Genomic DNA, 18,183 nt, shown 5'->3' with positions numbered 1-18,183 from the left:
CGATAAAGAATAAAGTCAAAGCAAAAGTATAACTCAGTACATAGAAATAACAATAGGGGATCTCCTAGGATGTCTTCCCGTAGTCCCAAATGTAAATGTGCAAAGGATCTCCCGAGATTTTGTCCTATAGTCCAAATCATAAATATGCAAGGGAATCTCCCGGAATATCAACCCGTAGTCCCAAAATAAATATTCCGTACAGGGGTATCTCCCGAGATGTCGTCCCGTAGTCCCAAATATAAATGTGCAGGGGGATCTCCCGGAATGCCGATCCGTAGTCCCAAAGTAAACATGTAGGGGGATCTCCTAGGATATTGTCCCCTAGTCCCAAAGTAAACATACAATAGTCTCAAGAAAGAATCTACAGTTCTATCCAAGTTCGTACCAAGAATGTAGAGATTTCTATTCTAAACATGCTGCACAGAATTCAAGTAAACAGTTTAAGCAGATAGAACACGTAAGTCACTTAAGCATGCTTTCCTAAGCTAAACAGTAGGCTTTAAAATACAAGTAGTGTTCAACAAAAAGGAAACACGAATATTTACTTAATAAAAATGGGGTTTGTCAATAATTAGCACATGTACGCACTCATCACCTTACGTACACGACATTCATATAACAACAATACCAAATCCTAATGGGAGTTCCCCCACACAAGGTTAGGCAAGCCACTTACCTCGAACCAGCTCAAATCAATCCGAAATCACACTTTTGCCACGAGTATCCAACTCCTAGTGGCCCAATCTAATCAAATCAATTTCATAATATAAATATAACTACAAACAACGAATTTAGCTAAAGGAATCGAAGTTAAGGTAAGAAAATAGAAAAACACCTAAAAATCCTACCCGGGCCCATGTCTCGTAATTGGGTAAAAATTATAGATTATGAACACCCATTCACTCACGAGTCTAACCATACCAAAATCACTCAAATCTGATACCAAAACCTCGATCAAAATCCCAAAACTCGACCTAAGAACATTTCCTCAATTCCTCCAATTTTTCACCCCAAATCTGAAATAAATTGATGAATTTAAGCTTAGATTAATGGGATACAATCAAAAAAGGATTAGGAATCATTACCCAATGTTCTTCTCTTTAAAATCCCCATAAAATCGCCTTTCTCCGAGCTCCAATTTGATTTTTCCAAGTTATGAACTCAAACTTTCAATTTTTCATATATCTGCCCAACGATTTCTGCTTCTGCGATCATGAAGCTGCATCTGCGGCTGGGGACCCGCATCTGCGGCTCGGGACCCGCACTTGCGAGATTTCATTAAACCACCAAGAGCCGCACCTGCGCTCCACTCTTCGCAGATGCGGTCCGCTTATGTGATTCTTAAGTCGCATCTGCGACCACTGGTTTTCAAGCCCCAGACTACACCTGCGACCTCTTTCCTCGCTTCTGCGGGCTCCTCACCACAGGTGCGAAAATATCAGAAGCAGCAAACTTCAGAATTTGCCTAAGTCCAAATTCACTTCTGATAAGCATCCGAAACTCACTTGAGGCCTCTAGGACCTCAACCAAATGTGCCAACCAATCCTAAAACATCATACGAACTTAATCCAACCCTCGGATCACATAAAAAAAATGCTAAAACCACGATTCACCCTCCAATCCAAGCTTAATGAACTTGAAATCTCAAGAATTCTACAACCGATGCCGAACCCAACCAAACCATGTTCGATTGACCCCAAATTTTTCACACAAGTCACATTCGATACTAAGGAGCTATTCCAACTTTTGAAATTGGATTCTGACCCCGATATCAAAATCTCACTACTGATCTGGAAACTTCAAAAATTGAACTTTCGGCATTTCAAGCCTAAATAAGCTACGGACCTCCAAAACACAATCTGAACATGCCCCTAATCCCGAAATCACCCAACAAAGCTAACGGAATCGACAGAATTTTATTCTGAAGCCATCTTTATAATGCTCCAACTACGGTCCAAATTCTAAAGCTTAAGCTCTCATTTAGGAACTAAATGTCCCAAAACACTTCGAAACTCATAACGAATCTTCCTTGCAAATCATAATAGCAGAAATAAACACGGGAAAGCAGTTAATAGGCGATCGGGGCATTAATTCTCAAAACATCCGTCCGGGTCGGTACACTGTGCCATGTCATGTGAGTGTAAAACATGAAGGGTGATGCCGTGCCATTTTAGTTGAATGTAAAAGCACGAAGGGTGATGCCGTTCCATCGCATTTATATTATCACGAGTTCATGGCACAAAGGGTGTTTTCATGCAGGTGAGGACGAGGGACATGCACTATGTTGTGATATCTTTCCTTGTATATATGTTCATGTCTTTAGCTTGAGCTGTTATTGTTGTACTTATGGTTCTTGTGTGACTTGTCGTTATTTTCCTGTCTTTATTCTCTATCTCAATTGTCGTTGCGTTACCTATGCCTTCTACTTGCTTAACTTGCAAACATCATGCCTACTTCCTGCTGTTATATTTATATCCATGTCGTTTCTATTTTGTTGCACTTTAGCACAAGCCTTCTACCATAATATCCATTCATGCCTCTATTGTTAGCTTATAAAGATCATGCTTTCCCTTCTTATTTGTTATATCTACAACTAGGACTTCTACCATGCTAGTTAGGTGAAGTTATGTTCCTCTTTCCTAATTGTTGTCATTACTCATATGCCTTCAACCTAGTATGTTACCGTTGTCCATATGTATTTCCTTGTTCATTATTTCCACTAATGTATTTCCTACTTTTCCATTACTGTTATCGACATTTCTGCCACCTGGTTGGTACCGTAATACGCATATTTGGTGAGGATGAGATAAATGTACGAAGAATGTTGCCGTGCCATTGACTTGATATCTTGAGTACGTTTCTCACACTATAAAAGTTATGGAGTTATTATCGTGGTTAATTGGTTATTACTCTAAGGAAATGATTGATATTGGAAAATGTTAAATTGTAATATCTACTAGTACTCAATTATTTCTTCGCGTATTCACTTCGTGTACTCTTTTCTATTATAGTATTATTGTATTGCTAGTTTACTGTACAAGTTATATTAGTGAGTATCTTTTAACTAAAAATCATCTTCACTACTTCGACGAGGTTAGACAAGATACTTACTGGGTACAAGGGGTCGGTTGTACTCATACTACACTTCTGCACCTCGCGTACGGATTTGGGAGCGGTGCTGAGGATGATGTTGGGAGCTAACTCTGAAGATGTTCATGCATTCCGGATAAAGCTATCACTTGTCCTTGGTGGTTTTAGACTTTGCTAATCTGTTTATAATTTCCAAACATATCATGTATCTATTTGTACCAGCTTTATAAATTCCATGTCTTAGAAGCTCATGATTTGTACTGCCAGTCCTTGGGTTAATATATAAATGTTCAGATAATTCTCAATGTTTTCCGACAAATCTCATTTGGAATGAATTGACTATTAGTTGGCTTACCTAGTGGGTCGAGTTAGGTGCCATCACGACTAGTGAATTTTGGATCGTGACAACTTTGCTCTAGTGGTAAGAGTGTAACGTATGATGAGGTTAGGCTCACATAACGATTTCGAACTCTACTCACATGGACAATAGCATGATATTTAAGTGAAAAAAGGGCAGAGGGTTGAGCTCATTATCCATTCATTCGAATCTTGTGTCGCTGCTCTCGAGAATTTCTTAGCTAAAAAAAATAAGACATAAAAGAACTTGTTTTCTAATGTATGGATCAATCAAATATGACAAAAAGAAATAACTATTTTAGAGAATCTGAGTTGAAATCGTCAAAAACATGAAAAAGAAAAAAAAGTGCACATAAAGAAAAAAATTAGAATTGATAAGAAGGTAAATATACCATTTAATTTAATAAGAGAGAAAATTTGTGATTATTTATTCTCTCAGCCATACAACCTCGATCAAATTTTAAAAATATAAAAATTGAAGTCTTTTGTTAATAATAATTGTGTAAATTATATGTTATATAATACTAATATACTAGTAGTATTTTATAATTTTGGGGCCCTTAATATTTGTGAGCCTAAGGCAAGGCTTCATTTGCCTTACCTTAGAGCCGCCCCTGGGCTGGCTCTTGTATGACTAATGATTAATACTATTGTATAAGAGACGGATGTAGTATTTTGACTATGGATTCATTTGACTCCATAATTTTTAATATGCCGTAAAAATATGTATATATATAGAAACTTGCTGTATCTCAACAAATATTAGGTCTGACACATAATTTTAAATACTAATGAGAATCCTAGAGTAGAATTCAATAAATTTAAATCCTAAATCGCTCTTATAGTTCAAATCAAACGGCAGTCTCTGTAAACATTAATTCTTCTTTACTTTTCTCTTCTTTTTCCGACAGTATCTTTTTGACTTTGAAACACATAGAGAATAATATGTAGCATTACTTAGTCATCAATTAAATATTTACAAACCCATGCATGACATTTAAGGTTGAATCCAAAGTAAATTTGTCGGGTATTCTCAGGCAAAGAACATAATGCAGGCGAATCAACCGACATTTATCCATATTCCTAAAGATCAAATTTAAGTCGTTGCTTGAATTTCTTCTTAGCCGACCAATTTCTTGAATTCTGCATTCTGTAAGACTCATGTAACCTATTTGATATAATCATATGAGTTTTTGTTTTTTTGCATCTAGTCGGTGCTCATTCACTCCCTCTTACTGCTTCCTCCATTTGATTGTTAATATATTATTAATGTTTAAGTTAAGCTCCACTTGATATGTCTTCTCAAAGAAATTATAGTACTTGAAAAGAGTGACAAGTTAAAAAGGTTATAGTTCTTACAAAGAGAAGAAAACATTTATGTATATTCCTTAAAAAGTAAAGAATGATACTCCCTTAAGTCCTTATCTGCCACTTTAGTCGAACGGTTTGTTCTAAAAATATTTCTTTTTTTTGGTTGGAAAGATAGACAATATTATAGCATACTAAACAAATACACTGTATTAGGTTCTTGGATGCATACAGGGCATCCATTGTACAAAGATAGAGCTAGTTGCTTGGTCTCCCACTTGGGAAGCAGTACTAGTAGTAGAAGTAGTAGCTACTAAAGAGTTTCTACTATTACACATTAAAGATAAGCTAGATAAACTAGAGAGATATTGTGTAACATTCCTACTAAACTTCCTAATTATCCTGCTGTGGAGTGTGCCTGGTGATCTTGTTCATAACAAGACATAGCAAAAGGTGGTGGTGTCCCAAAAAGTAGGCAGTGTTCCTGTGCGTGCGTTGCTCCATATCTAGCTAACTTATCTACTACACAATTCTGCTCTCTGTAGATAACTTGAACTGATGGACTACCCAGCTGTTGGAGCAATGACCTGCAATCATTAATGATATTAGTAAAGTGCATTGTAGGTGCTTTGAACTTACCGATTATTGCTTGGGCATCCGTCTCAATGATGATTGGTGTGAGCCGTTGTTGGACAACAATTTGTAATCCTTTGAGGAGTGCAAGAAGTTCTATTTGTATAGGGGGTCTGCTTTCACGGACCCTACAAAGCCTATAATCTAATTGCTTTGGTGGTTACGGAAAATTCCTCCAATACCATAGGTGCTTTGAGCCGGGGAGAAAGATCCATCAATATTTAATTTGTAAAAAGTATTATTTGGTAGATGCCATTTGATATAGACAGGGGACTTTGGATTCTTCTTAAGTGAATGATTAGTTAAAAAGTAATATTCAGCCACCCTTGATAACAGTGAAGGCATATGTAAATTTATCTTTTGATGTTCATAAATAAATTTATTTCTTTTAAGCCAAATTTTCCATAATGCAAAAGGAATCATAGTGGTATAAGGAATTTTGTAAGGTGTCGAAATCAGTAGGGTATGAATAAGCTTGTACAACCAATTCATAATATCATTTTGAGGTATGGAGAAGGTGCTAGTGGGAGGTGGTACCCTAAGGGATTTCTAAAGATGTAGTGCGTAAGGACAATGTTGAAATAAATGACTAATTATTTCAGTATCTTTATGACATCGTGGACATGTTGCTGAACTGGTAATACCTAGTCGTGTAAGATATACAGCTGTTGGGAGTCTGTCATGGCAAATTAACCAAAGAAAAAAAAGGATATTTTAGGAGGAATTGGAAGTTTCCAAATCCACTTATACGAGGTGTTTATGCATGTATCACTAGGTGTATTAGTGATGCTTAGATACTTGTACATTGAGTTAACTTAGAAGATACCATTCTCTGTTAGATCCCAATAAATTTTGTCATAAGTAGTGGATACAAGTGGCATATAAATATTATTAATTAGGAAAATTATATGCGGGGGTAAGTCGAAAGGTATGTTATCTAGGTGCCATCTATTATTGTAATAATAATTAGAAACCAATTTATTCTCCTCAAATTGAGGCATAGGTCCATAAATATAGTTTCTAATTATTAAATTATGTTGGAGCCATGAGTCATTCCATAACCTAACATGTTGTCCTGTTGTAATATTCCATTTATAACCTAACCTGCAATAGTTCCAGACATTCATTATATTACGCCAAGTATTAGAACATTTATAATTTATTAAAGATTACGTCCGTGCATAATTATGTAAAAGGACTTTTGCCCACAGCTGTTCTGGATTATTGAACATTCGCCATGCAAGGCTTGTATGGAGTGATTGATTTTTTTGTACAAAGATTTTGTATACCTAAACCTCCCGAGTTCCAAAGGTTGCATGATTGTAGACCACTTTATGAGATGTAGTTTTTTCTTTTGAGGAGTTGTGCCCCATAGAAAATTCCGTTGATACCGATTAAGGTAGCTTAGTATATAAATAGGTATTTTTATATATTGCATCAAGTATTAGGAAGGTTATTGAGGGTAGATTTGATTAAAGTTAGTCTTCCCGCGCGAGATAGAAAATTAGTTTTCCAGCCTGCCAATTTTGTTTTAAAGTTATCAAGTAAGAATTGATAGTCATTTTTGGAAGGCTTATTTGTAAAAATCGGGAACCCCAAATACTTTCCAAAACTTCGTCCTTCCTTCATACGAAACATTTAGAGAATAATATTCTTATTATTTGGTTGACAATTCTTTGAAAAGTAAATAATTGATTTATCAAAGTTTATAGATTGACCAGACTGGTCAAAAAATCGGACACCAATTACTGAGGCAAAAAATTTATGCTTTATGGAAACCTACTCAGAATCTACCGCTTATAGATTTAGGATCTGATTTTTACTTGCTTAAATTCCAGAAGGAGGAAAATAAGATTCATGCTATACAAGATGGACCTTGATTTATACTAAATCATTTCTTATCTGTTCGGCAATGGGAACCAAAGTTCATGGCTTCTGAAACAAAATTAATTACTCTGCTATTTGGCTACGTCTATCTGAGTTACCAACTGAGTTTTATGATTTCTAGATATTGCAAAAATTGGGAAATTATTAGCCATTAATAATTGTACTTCTTCAACAATAAGGGGACGTTATGCTAGGTTGTATGTTCAGGTTCCTTTGGATCATCCACTATGCACTCATATTTTTATTGGCCATCATAAACAGATTATTTTATATGAAGGTCTAAATTTGTTATGCATTAAGTGTGGTCGAATGGGACATAATCAATCAGTTTGTTCTTACAAAACTAAGCCTAATCCCAATGAGATCTCTACTATAAACCAACCCATTAATTCTAATCCTACTAATATCACTGTTTCAAACACTGACGAATGGAAGATTGTTAAGTTTCCTACTAACCCAGCTAGCAAATTTAACTACACCAAAGGGAATACACGCAAATCAGGTATGCCTATGGATAGGACTAATACTCCTGCTACTCTTCCTTTTACTAAACTGTCTCTTAATAATGTTAACTACTCGTCTAATTCTCACATAAAACAAGCTGCATCTGGGGAAGAAATTCTTCATAATAATCCTGCTAATCCTTTTAATCCATTGGTTGTTGAATACAACACCACTGCTAATTCCCTTAATCCAGACTTAACCAATTCTTCACACAAACAAATTACTACTCAAGCACACCTAAACTTACCTACAAACTCGGCCCAATCACATTTGGTCCAATCTCCACCACAACCTACCAACATGCATGCAATAAGACACGACCAACTCTCTCACATGCAAGACACAACCTCTCACTCACCCATCATATAGTCAGCAATAATTAATAGCCTGCACCAAAATACACAAACAACACACAAGAAAAGTAAAACACTTATTAACTCTCCTCCTTCGACCTCTTCAAACCCTAGTCTACCTTCCATGTTTTAACATCATCATGATATCTCCACTATTATATCTCATTCTCCTTCAAACACACAAACTCCAACTCCGTCAATCAAACTGCCAATATCCTCCACTCACACTCATACTCCTATCTTGCATGTTGCAATTTCATCTTCCAACTCGGTCTTATCCCCATCAATCACTCATTCAACAATTTCCACTAAGTTACACAATGCTTGCCAACAACCTCAATTATCTAAGAAGGTCACAACCCCACCCCCAACGCCAGAATATACATTGGCTACACCACTCTCAGAATCCAATCTCATTTCCTCCATCCCATTTCATAATGGAGCCCAACACGATAATTTACACAGCTCAATCACCCCAAGCACCGTTAACTCTTGCATCTTGGCTAGAGATGGGGCTTCAAAATCATGCCCTAACTTTCATCATGGAAGTCAATCACCAATAGGTGATAATCCTAATCAACAATCCACGCGACCTTGCTCAAATAATAGCGGAAGGAATGCAACTAGGGACGAAACTATTCGCAAGATATCATTGGTCAATGATGCAAGTACCACACCTCTCGCCATATCAACCTGTGAATCTTCCAACACCAATTTGGGATCCTACTTACCTATATCCTCATCTCATTTGCATGTCGTTTTATCCACCCCGACCCCAGCAACACCCTGGATTCAGCCCTATACGAATCCACAACCACTTCTCCCTTTCTTGGAACCACCAACTCCACCAACACCAACACCAACACCAGTCAACTCACCACCACACAGTCCCAATCAAGAAGAACAAGACGAGAATATCCAGGCAGAACTCGAAGCAACAGTCGCATACAACAGGGAAACTCGTCCAATACATGAATGGCTAGATGGAATAAATGTATTTGTGCACAAGGAGGAATACGAAAGAAAAATATTCGTAAGGTGTCCTCCAAATCTAATGAGAGTATACTTTCGTCTAAGGCCCACCACCAACCCAGAGGTGGGGAAATATGCGATGCTTCTACTACCCACTTTTCGCTTACGTCCAGGAGAGAGCAGGAGCAACTAGACGAGTAGAAGGAGAAGCCCAATGACTGAACAAGCCAACAATCATATGAATTTCATCATCTGGAATTGTAGAGGAGCCCTTTCCACTGAGTTTAGACGTAACTTTAGGTCTTTACTTGACTATAATAGGCCAGCTTTAGTTGTTCTTTTGGAAACACACTGCCAAACTCACCAAAGTGTGAAGGAAGATTTTAACTTTGATGGTATGATTGAAGTTGCTACAACAGGCCATTCTGGAGGAATTGCAATCTTGTGGTTATCAAGTGTTCTAGCTATCGATCTAGTAGCCACCACTACACAAGAAATACACTGCCATGTCCAGGTAAAACCCTTGCCTTTTAAATTTTTATTCACTTCCATCTATGCTAGTAATGAATTAGTTAATAGATAATCATTATGGGAAAATCTCATGTCTGTATATGATAATTATAAAGGACCTTGGATTATTGGAGGAGACTTTAATGAAATAACACATGCTACTGATAAATTTGGTGGACTTCCTATAAATAACTCACGTTCTCATAAGTTCTTGGACTACCTTAATTACTGCCAAATGACTGATTTAGGGTATAAAGGTAGTCGATATACTTAGACTAATGGAAGACATAAGAAGCATACCATACTTGAATGTATTGATCGTATAGTTGCTAACTATGAATGGATTAATCAATACCCTAACGCTCTTGTTACACACCTTCCCCGTACTCACTCAGATCATTGTCCCATTCGACTAGAGTTTCAACACTGTCCTTTACCTAGGAAAAAATATTTAGATTTGAGACTATTTGGACTAGTCATCCTGCTTTTCATTCTGTGGTTAGGCAAGCTTGGATGGACAACTTAGCACTACTTCCTGCCATTGATAATTTCACAACCACAGTGCAAGAATGGAATAAGTCTACTTTTGGTAACATTTTTAAGCAAAAGAGGAATATTCTAGCCAGATTAAGTGGAATTCAGTCATCTATCCACTATCCAACTAGTAATTTCTTACAGAACTTGGAACATGAATTAAAGGTAGATTTTAATAGAATACTTAGGTTAGAAGAAGATTTTTGGAAACTAAAATCTCGTATTGACTGGCTTAGTAATGGGGATGCCAATACTAAATTTTTCCACCTAAGTACTATTAATCGTAGAAGACATAATAGAATAATGACTATTCAAGATCACAGGGGAAATTGGATAACTAATCCCACCCAAATACTTGATAACATTTCCTTTTATTATCAAAACTTATTTACCACTCAAAAAACAATTTCAATTTCAAAAACAAAACTTCTTCCTTCAAACATCCTAACACATGCTGATCAAACATCCCTCACACAACCTTTACAAAACTTTGAAATTCTTAATGCTATTAAATCATTCAAACTAATGAAAGCTCCTAGACCAGATAGCCTTCACCCTCTCTTTTACCAAAATTACTAGGACACTATAGGGACTCTAATAAATATTTTTGTCATAAGGTCTTCACTGACTATGAAATTGACCTAAAAATAATTCTACTTTTATCTGTCTTATTCCCAAAAATAATAACGCATCCACAATTGCTCAATATAGACCTATTAGTTTTTGTAATACTATTTACAAAATTATTACAAAAATTTTAGTAAATAGATTAAAGCCAATACTGGAACATATTATCCATCCCACACAATCTAGTTTTCAACAAATCAAAAGAGCTGCAGATAATGCTATCATAGTAAAAGAAATTATTAATAAATTTCAAACAATCAAGGGTAACAATCTCTGTATGCTTCTTAAGATAGATCTAGAAAAAGCGTTTGATAAATTAGAATGGTCCTTCATTCGTAATACTTTATTAAGTCTAAACTTCTCTAATAAATTTACTAAATTAATCATGTCTTGTATTACCACAACTACAACCTCTATTTTAATTAATGGTAGTCCAACTGATTCTTTTACACCCACAAGAGGAATTATACAGGGTGATCCTCTACCACCTTATCTGTTCATCCTATGTCTCGAAATATTGTCCAGGAAAATAAATAATGCAGTGGACTACCAGGCATGGAAACCAATTTCATTATAAAAAAATGGCCCACAATTATCTCAATTATTCTTTGCAGACGATATTATCCTCACCTCACAAATTACAGCTAGTTTCTCACTCTAGATGATGAAGAAGACATGAATGCTTTTACGGTATCATTTTTACTATTTTACAAAGGTATATAGACATCAGTCATCAATTACTCATATAAATTTCTTTATATCAAGGTAGAAGAACCATAATATCCTGCATTCCTTAAACCTATGTAGTGAGTTATGTAAGTAACGTGTTTAAATTAGCATCCCATACATTAGGAATGTTTTCTCCTCATCGCTAGCCAGTCGAGATGCTACCTCTCTTTTCCTTCGTCACTCAACCATCAAAATATGGTAAATAATTAACAAATTATTTTTTTGTATTTACTTAAAACTATACTAAACCATCTATCTATTCGTTTTTTTGGTGCAATATAGACAAATAGTCCTTACTATTTATGTTGTCAAATGACTTTCTTTATAGGTGTAAACTTTGCTCAATTCAATCAGATTGAGAAGAAATAGCAGTTGCCATTGTAGAAGAGAGAGGGAGAAGAAAACAATGGAACAGGAGAAAGCATATTCTGTTAAAATGACGACTAACTATTACAAGTAGTGGTCACACCATCTTTATACAACTAATATTCAACTAACTGCACTCACTATTAACTATGGTCTAACTAACTTAAGTTAACTATACAATGGTTAACTATTAGTATCAGCACTACTACTGTTAGTATAAGCGCTACTATTAATATCCTTTACACCCCCATCAAACTAGGAGGTATGAAGACATCCTTCATTCCTAGATTGGAAAGCAAGTAGTGATGTTGCAGGGAAGTCAAGCCTTTTGTCAATATATCAGCCTGTTGCTCTGTAGTAGACACATAAACTGGACGAATCAAACCAAGTTGAATCTCCTCGCGAATAAAATGACAATTAATATCTATGTGCTTAGTACGTTCGTGAAACACAGGATTGGCAGCAATCTGGATAGCAGATTTGTTGTCACAATGAACTGGAACAGGCAGCTGAACCTCCACACCTAACTCTTTGAACAAACCAACAAGCCACACGATCTCCACAACCACAGAAGCTAAACTCCTGTACTCTGCCTCAACTGAACTCCTGGAGATGGTGGTTTGTTTATTAGATTTCCAAGAAATCAAGGAGTCCCCTAACTTCACCATATAACCTGTAACAGATCTTCTAGTGGAAGGGCATGATGCCCAATCAACATTACAAAAGGCCTATAATTGAAAGGAAGTAACAAAGGACATAAGAATTCCCACCAGGACTTTGCTTGATGTATCGAACAAGTCTGATAACAGCCTCCATGTGAGAGGCCTTAGAGAATGCATAAATTGGCTAAGAGTTTGGACAACATAGGAAATGTCTGGACGAGTAACTGTCAATTAAAGTAGCCTCCCAATCAATCGTTGATAACTACCAGGATCATTAAGTGGTGAATCATTCTCTAAGCCTAGATGTGCATCAAACTCAGCAGTTGTTAACTTCTGACTGAGTTCAACTGGTGCAACCACAGGTTTAGCACCTGCTAAGCCCATATCAGAAATAAGTTCCATCACATACTTGCGTTGATGCATCAAAATCCCATGTTGATTTCTGGCAAACTCAATGCCCAAAAAGAATCGAAGCTCACCCAAATTTTTAATCTTAAAATTCTTCTGCAATACATCCTTAGTATCCTGAATGAGTGTGGCATCATCTCCAGTGATCAAAAGATCATCCACATAAACCAAGACGATGACAGTTTTCCCAACAAAGCATTTTGTAAATAAAGTGTAGTCGAGGTGGCTTTGAGTGAAACCTGAGGCAATTAAGGCAGAAGTCAATTTGATATTCCATTGCCTGGAGGCTTGCTTGAGTCCATAGAGTGACTTAAGTAACCTGCAAGCCTGTTGTTTACCAGCAATAGTAGAAAACCCTTGAGGCATAGTCATATACACTTCGTTATTGAGATCCCCTTGCAGAAATGCATTGTAAATGTCCATGTGATGTATGGCCCAGTTCTTAGATGCAAGAACTGAAATAACTGATCGAACAGTCACCATTTTCACTACAGGAGAAAAGGTTTCCTGATAATCCAACCCTCCTTTTGGCTATAACCTTTTGCCAAAAGCCTTACTTTGAACCTCTCGACCTCACCTGTAGCTTTATACTTTATTTTGTATACCCATCGACAACCAATAGCCCTTTTACCAGGCGGCAATGACACCACTTCCCAAGTCTTGTTATCTTCTAAGGCTTGTATTTCAGCTTTCATAGCATCAATCCATCTAGGATCCTTAGTTGCTTCTGCATAAGACTTAGGTTCAGTCTCTAATGAGAATTTAGAGATAAAACTCTGGTAATGGCCAGATAAACCATTGTAGGCCACCACATATGCAATAGGATACAAACACTTGGTGGAAGATTGAGGCCCTTTCCCTGGGACTACATAGTTCTTAAGCCATATTGGTGGCTTAGTAGTTCTCTTAGGCCTGTCAACAGGGTTAACAACAGGAGGATCAATAGCAGAAATTGGTGAAGCAACTTGAGGATCAATAGCATGATTTACATGAGAGAGAGGCATCTCTGTAAGTAAGGGTTCCATTTGAGAGAAGGTTGAGACATATGTCGTGATGAAATGGAAACACAGGGAACTAAATCATCAATAGGGGGCATATTGGACATAATAGGAGAAATTGGGAATGGAGAGGCTTGTGAGGACTGAAAGGGAAAAATGGATTCAAAAAAGGCGACATCTCTGCTAGTAAAGAAAGTATTATTCTCCAGATCATACAACCTGTACCCCTTCTGATGAACTCCATATACCATCATTACAACTTTGATGACCCTTGCACCAAAATTGTCTTGCTTGGGAAGTCTGGTAGCATAACAAAGACAGCCAATAATCCTCATATGATCTAAAGTTGGTGCTCGATGAAAAAGCATCTCATAAGGGGACTTGTTATGCAGCACAGTAGATGGTATTCTATTTATGATGTAAACTGCAGCTTCTACACATATACCCCAGAATTTAGAAGGCAAACCGCCTTGAAACTTGATAGCCCGTACAGTTTCTAATATGTGTCTATGCCTCCTCTCCACTACACCAATCTGCTGAGGAGTGTAAGGGCAGAAGCTCTGATGTAGAATACCATATGATGAAAAAAGAGTACTACAATTGTGATTAAAAAAATCTGATCCATTATCTGATCTCAAAACCTTAATCCTCTTATCAAACTGATTATGTATCATAGTAATGAAGTTCTGTAGTAGGAGAATAACATCAGACTTGACCCTTATCAGGAAAATCCAAGTCCATCTAGTATGATCATCTACAAGAGTAAGGAAATATTGCATTCCATCATATGTAACAGATTTGTAAGGTCCCCATACATCCATGTGTATCAGCTGAAAAACATCCTCAGCTCTGCTATGACTTATTGGGAAAGAAATCCTAGTTTGTCTTGCTAATGAACATACATCACAATGATTTATAGCCAAACTATCTTTACTAAAAGTAGAGACTTTTCTCAATACTGAGATAGGAACATGCCTCATCCTCTTGTGCCAAACATCTGCACTTATTTTCTGTTGAACATCTAGAGACTTTCTAGAATTTGCATTACTCCTAATCCTTTGTGAATACATCACATACAGTCCATCTTGCTCCTTACTAGTCTCCTTCACCTTTCCAGTATAGATCCTGAAATAGACAAAAATCAAGAAAGAACATAGCACAGCAATTTAGTTCCTTTGTCAGCTTAGACACAGACAAAAGATTGAACTTGAATGCTGGCACACATAAGACATTCTGGATAATGTCACCTCCAGTCAGTTGGCAATTTCCAATCTGTGAAATTTATGCAGAATCTCCTGTAGGCAATTGTACTTTCCCTGCATCATCAGCTGGCATAGCAATATTAGATTGTAACAAACATTCATCACTAATCATGTGGTTAGTGGCACCTGTGTCTATGATCCATTTAAGAATAACATCATCTGATTGACAAGTTACATTACCTGCCCTTGCCATATGAGCACTTGGTTCAGTAATGTTGGACTTTTTTAACATGCGCAGAATTTGATTGTATTGATCCTGAGTGAATACAGGTGGTGTAAACTGTGGGGCAACAGTCTGTTGTTGTTGTTGCTGTTGACCAAATGCAAATGTCTGCTGATTGCTAGCCACATGTTGATCATAAACATCAGTACTATATTGGTTCCCAATCATATTGTTTGCCCGTCTCTGGTTTAAAATCTGGTGGAAAACCATTAAGTTTGTAACAGTTCTCCTTGAGATGTCCCTTCTTTTGGCAATAGTCACACTTCATCAACTTGAAACATTCAGCTTTGGTTTGCCCTTTCATGTTACAGAAATCCCAGTATGAATTATACTTCTTTTGATATTGCTGCCATGTACCCTTACTACTATAAAGAGCAGTTGGCTCAATCCTCTATGTCATTGCACAATGTCCTCCAGTTAGCATTTTCTGACTTTCATCTTGTATTACCATTGCATAAGCCTGATTTACGTTAGGCTCAAGATTCATCATCAAATATGAGATCTAGCTTGACTGTATCCATCATTCAGTCCCATTAAGAATTGAAATAACTTTTGGCGCTCCAAGTATAGAGTGTGTTCCCTAGATTGTTCACTCTCATAACAAGGAGGAGGAACTATAGAATCATGCTCATCCTAAAGGTCTTTCAACTTAGAGTAATATACAGAAACAGAGGAAACTCCTTGTGTTATAGTAGCAATTGCTTTATGCAAATGATATGCTCGAGAAGTGTTTACCTTATTGAATCTCTCCTTGAGATCCTTCCAAACAAACAAAGCATCAGAACGAAACAAAATTCCATTGAGTAGGTCTGTATTCACATTGCTCATTAACCATGAAACCACAATTGCATTACACCGTTCCCACTGTTTTTGCAATTCTCCTTCGAAATCCTTTTTCACAACAGATCCATCCACAAAACCTAGTTTATTTCTTCCTAAAAGTGCAAATTTCATCGCACGACTCCACAGTGTGTAATTTTCCATCCCAATCAGCTGGATTCCTATAGAGAGAGAACCCAGTGCATCTGAAGGATGTAAATAGAGTGGATGTGTGTAATCGAGAGTTTGAGCCATAGAAATCACTCTATTAGCTGCTCCGTCTGGAGTACTGCTAGTTGATTCATCAATCGCCATTTGAACAAAAAAACTTAGGGTTTACAAATGATCTTCTACAATCGACAAAATTTGAACATGTATGGACTGAAATTCCTCGATCTTCACTGCAAATATCGTGATAGATCCCTCAATTCAGTCACTCGAAGCTCTGATACCATGTAAACTTTGCTCAATTCAATCAGATTGAGAAGAAATAGCGATTGCCATTATAGAAGAGAGAGGGAGAAGAAAGCAATGGAACAGGAGAAAGCATATTCTGTTAAAATGACGACTAACTATTACAAGTAGTGGTCCCACTATCTTTATACAACTAATATTCAACTAACTACACTCACTATTAACTATGGTCTAACTAACTTAAGTTATCTATTAATATCAACACTACTGCTATTAATATCAGCACTACTACTATTAGTATAAAAGCTACTATAAACATCCTTTACAGTTTCTTAAAATCTTAAATTGTAGATAAAAGGACAAGAAAAAGTTATTTTCATTTTCTTTGTGGTGAAGGGAATCAGGGGGTTTGTCAACATGTAGTCTACAATCAGTACTCTTTTAGTCCCTACGAGGACACCCAATAAAAACATCAATCTTTGTAGATTTTCTAGCAATGATGTCCACCTTTTTATCTTCTAAATTATTTATATCTTTTTAGTATTTGTCTTCCACCTTTTAGTGTTGTAAACTAATGTTAGGTCAAGAACATGTTCCTTGGTCAGCAAGTTGATCAGATTCGGCTGTAGAAGTTTGAACTTTGAACAAGTTCCATTCAAAGTGCACTAAAGATCCACAATCTTCTCAAGCAATAACTTGCTCCATTAATTACATATTTCCGGTTTGAATTTAATTTCAATTCAAACGCACTTCAGAATGATAGGTAATGTGCTTTCCTTGTACAGAAATTTCCAATTTACTCCTCTAGTACGAAATATCTAATATAAAATATGCTAATTTTATCTTTATTATATTTTGAGAATAATTATATTGTTTACCCTCAAAATCGGATAACAATTGAATTTATACGCGGTTTTAAGGATACGTGATCTAACTTAATTGATATAAATTGAGAAATTAGATTAATATTGAAATTAATGATAGAAAAGTAAATGCAAACCACACGAGTTGAACAATCTTGGCCTTGAAGGTTGGTCACCCTCGAGTCAAAAATGCCTTAATCGATATCGGAACAGAATGATGCGATAATAAGAACTAGTAATAACAGTATATTTCTTGGGGATGCGTGTTACAAAGTGTGTTACAAATAATCAAACCCCATTTATATACTAAGGGAGTCCTACTTTGGATACAATTCTATAAAACGTAAGGAATCTCATGATTTGCTGATTAATCAATTTCTCATTGATACGTGCCGAGATTTCCGCCGTGATATCCGACCGGTTGCGGATATTTTAGCCTTCCGTTATTTGGTCCAATAATGTTTCCTTAAAGACGTATGCTCTAACTTCGTACCTTGGCTCGATGGAACCCGAGGTCAATCTTCAACCCATCACGTTTCAGTCCCGATCTGTCACGCAATAGATAAGCCCGTTTTCGACCATATACAGATAGTCCCCTCGTTTTTCAGAGAGTAAACAACGAAAAACGATATGAGCCTTCGATCTTTGTCTCGATACATATATG

General features: G+C 36.6%; 1 protein-coding gene across 1 annotated transcript; it reads right to left on the bottom strand.

Moving 5' to 3' along the window:
• Positions 1–16,056: 16,056 nt before the first annotated feature.
• Positions 16,057–16,557, bottom strand: LOC138879309 (uncharacterized). Its single transcript, XM_070158915.1, has one exon. The coding sequence runs from the start codon at positions 16,555–16,557 to the stop codon at positions 16,057–16,059; it is 501 nt and encodes a 166-aa protein (XP_070015016.1).
• Positions 16,558–18,183: the final 1,626 nt, after the last annotated feature.

The sequence above is a fragment of the Nicotiana sylvestris genome, chromosome 10, assembly GCF_000393655.2.
Source record: "Nicotiana sylvestris chromosome 10, ASM39365v2, whole genome shotgun sequence".
In the NCBI taxonomy this organism is placed as follows: Eukaryota; Viridiplantae; Streptophyta; class Magnoliopsida; order Solanales; family Solanaceae; genus Nicotiana; species Nicotiana sylvestris.
Note: the sequence above shows the minus strand (reverse complement) of the source record. Positions and strands in the feature narration are given on the sequence as shown.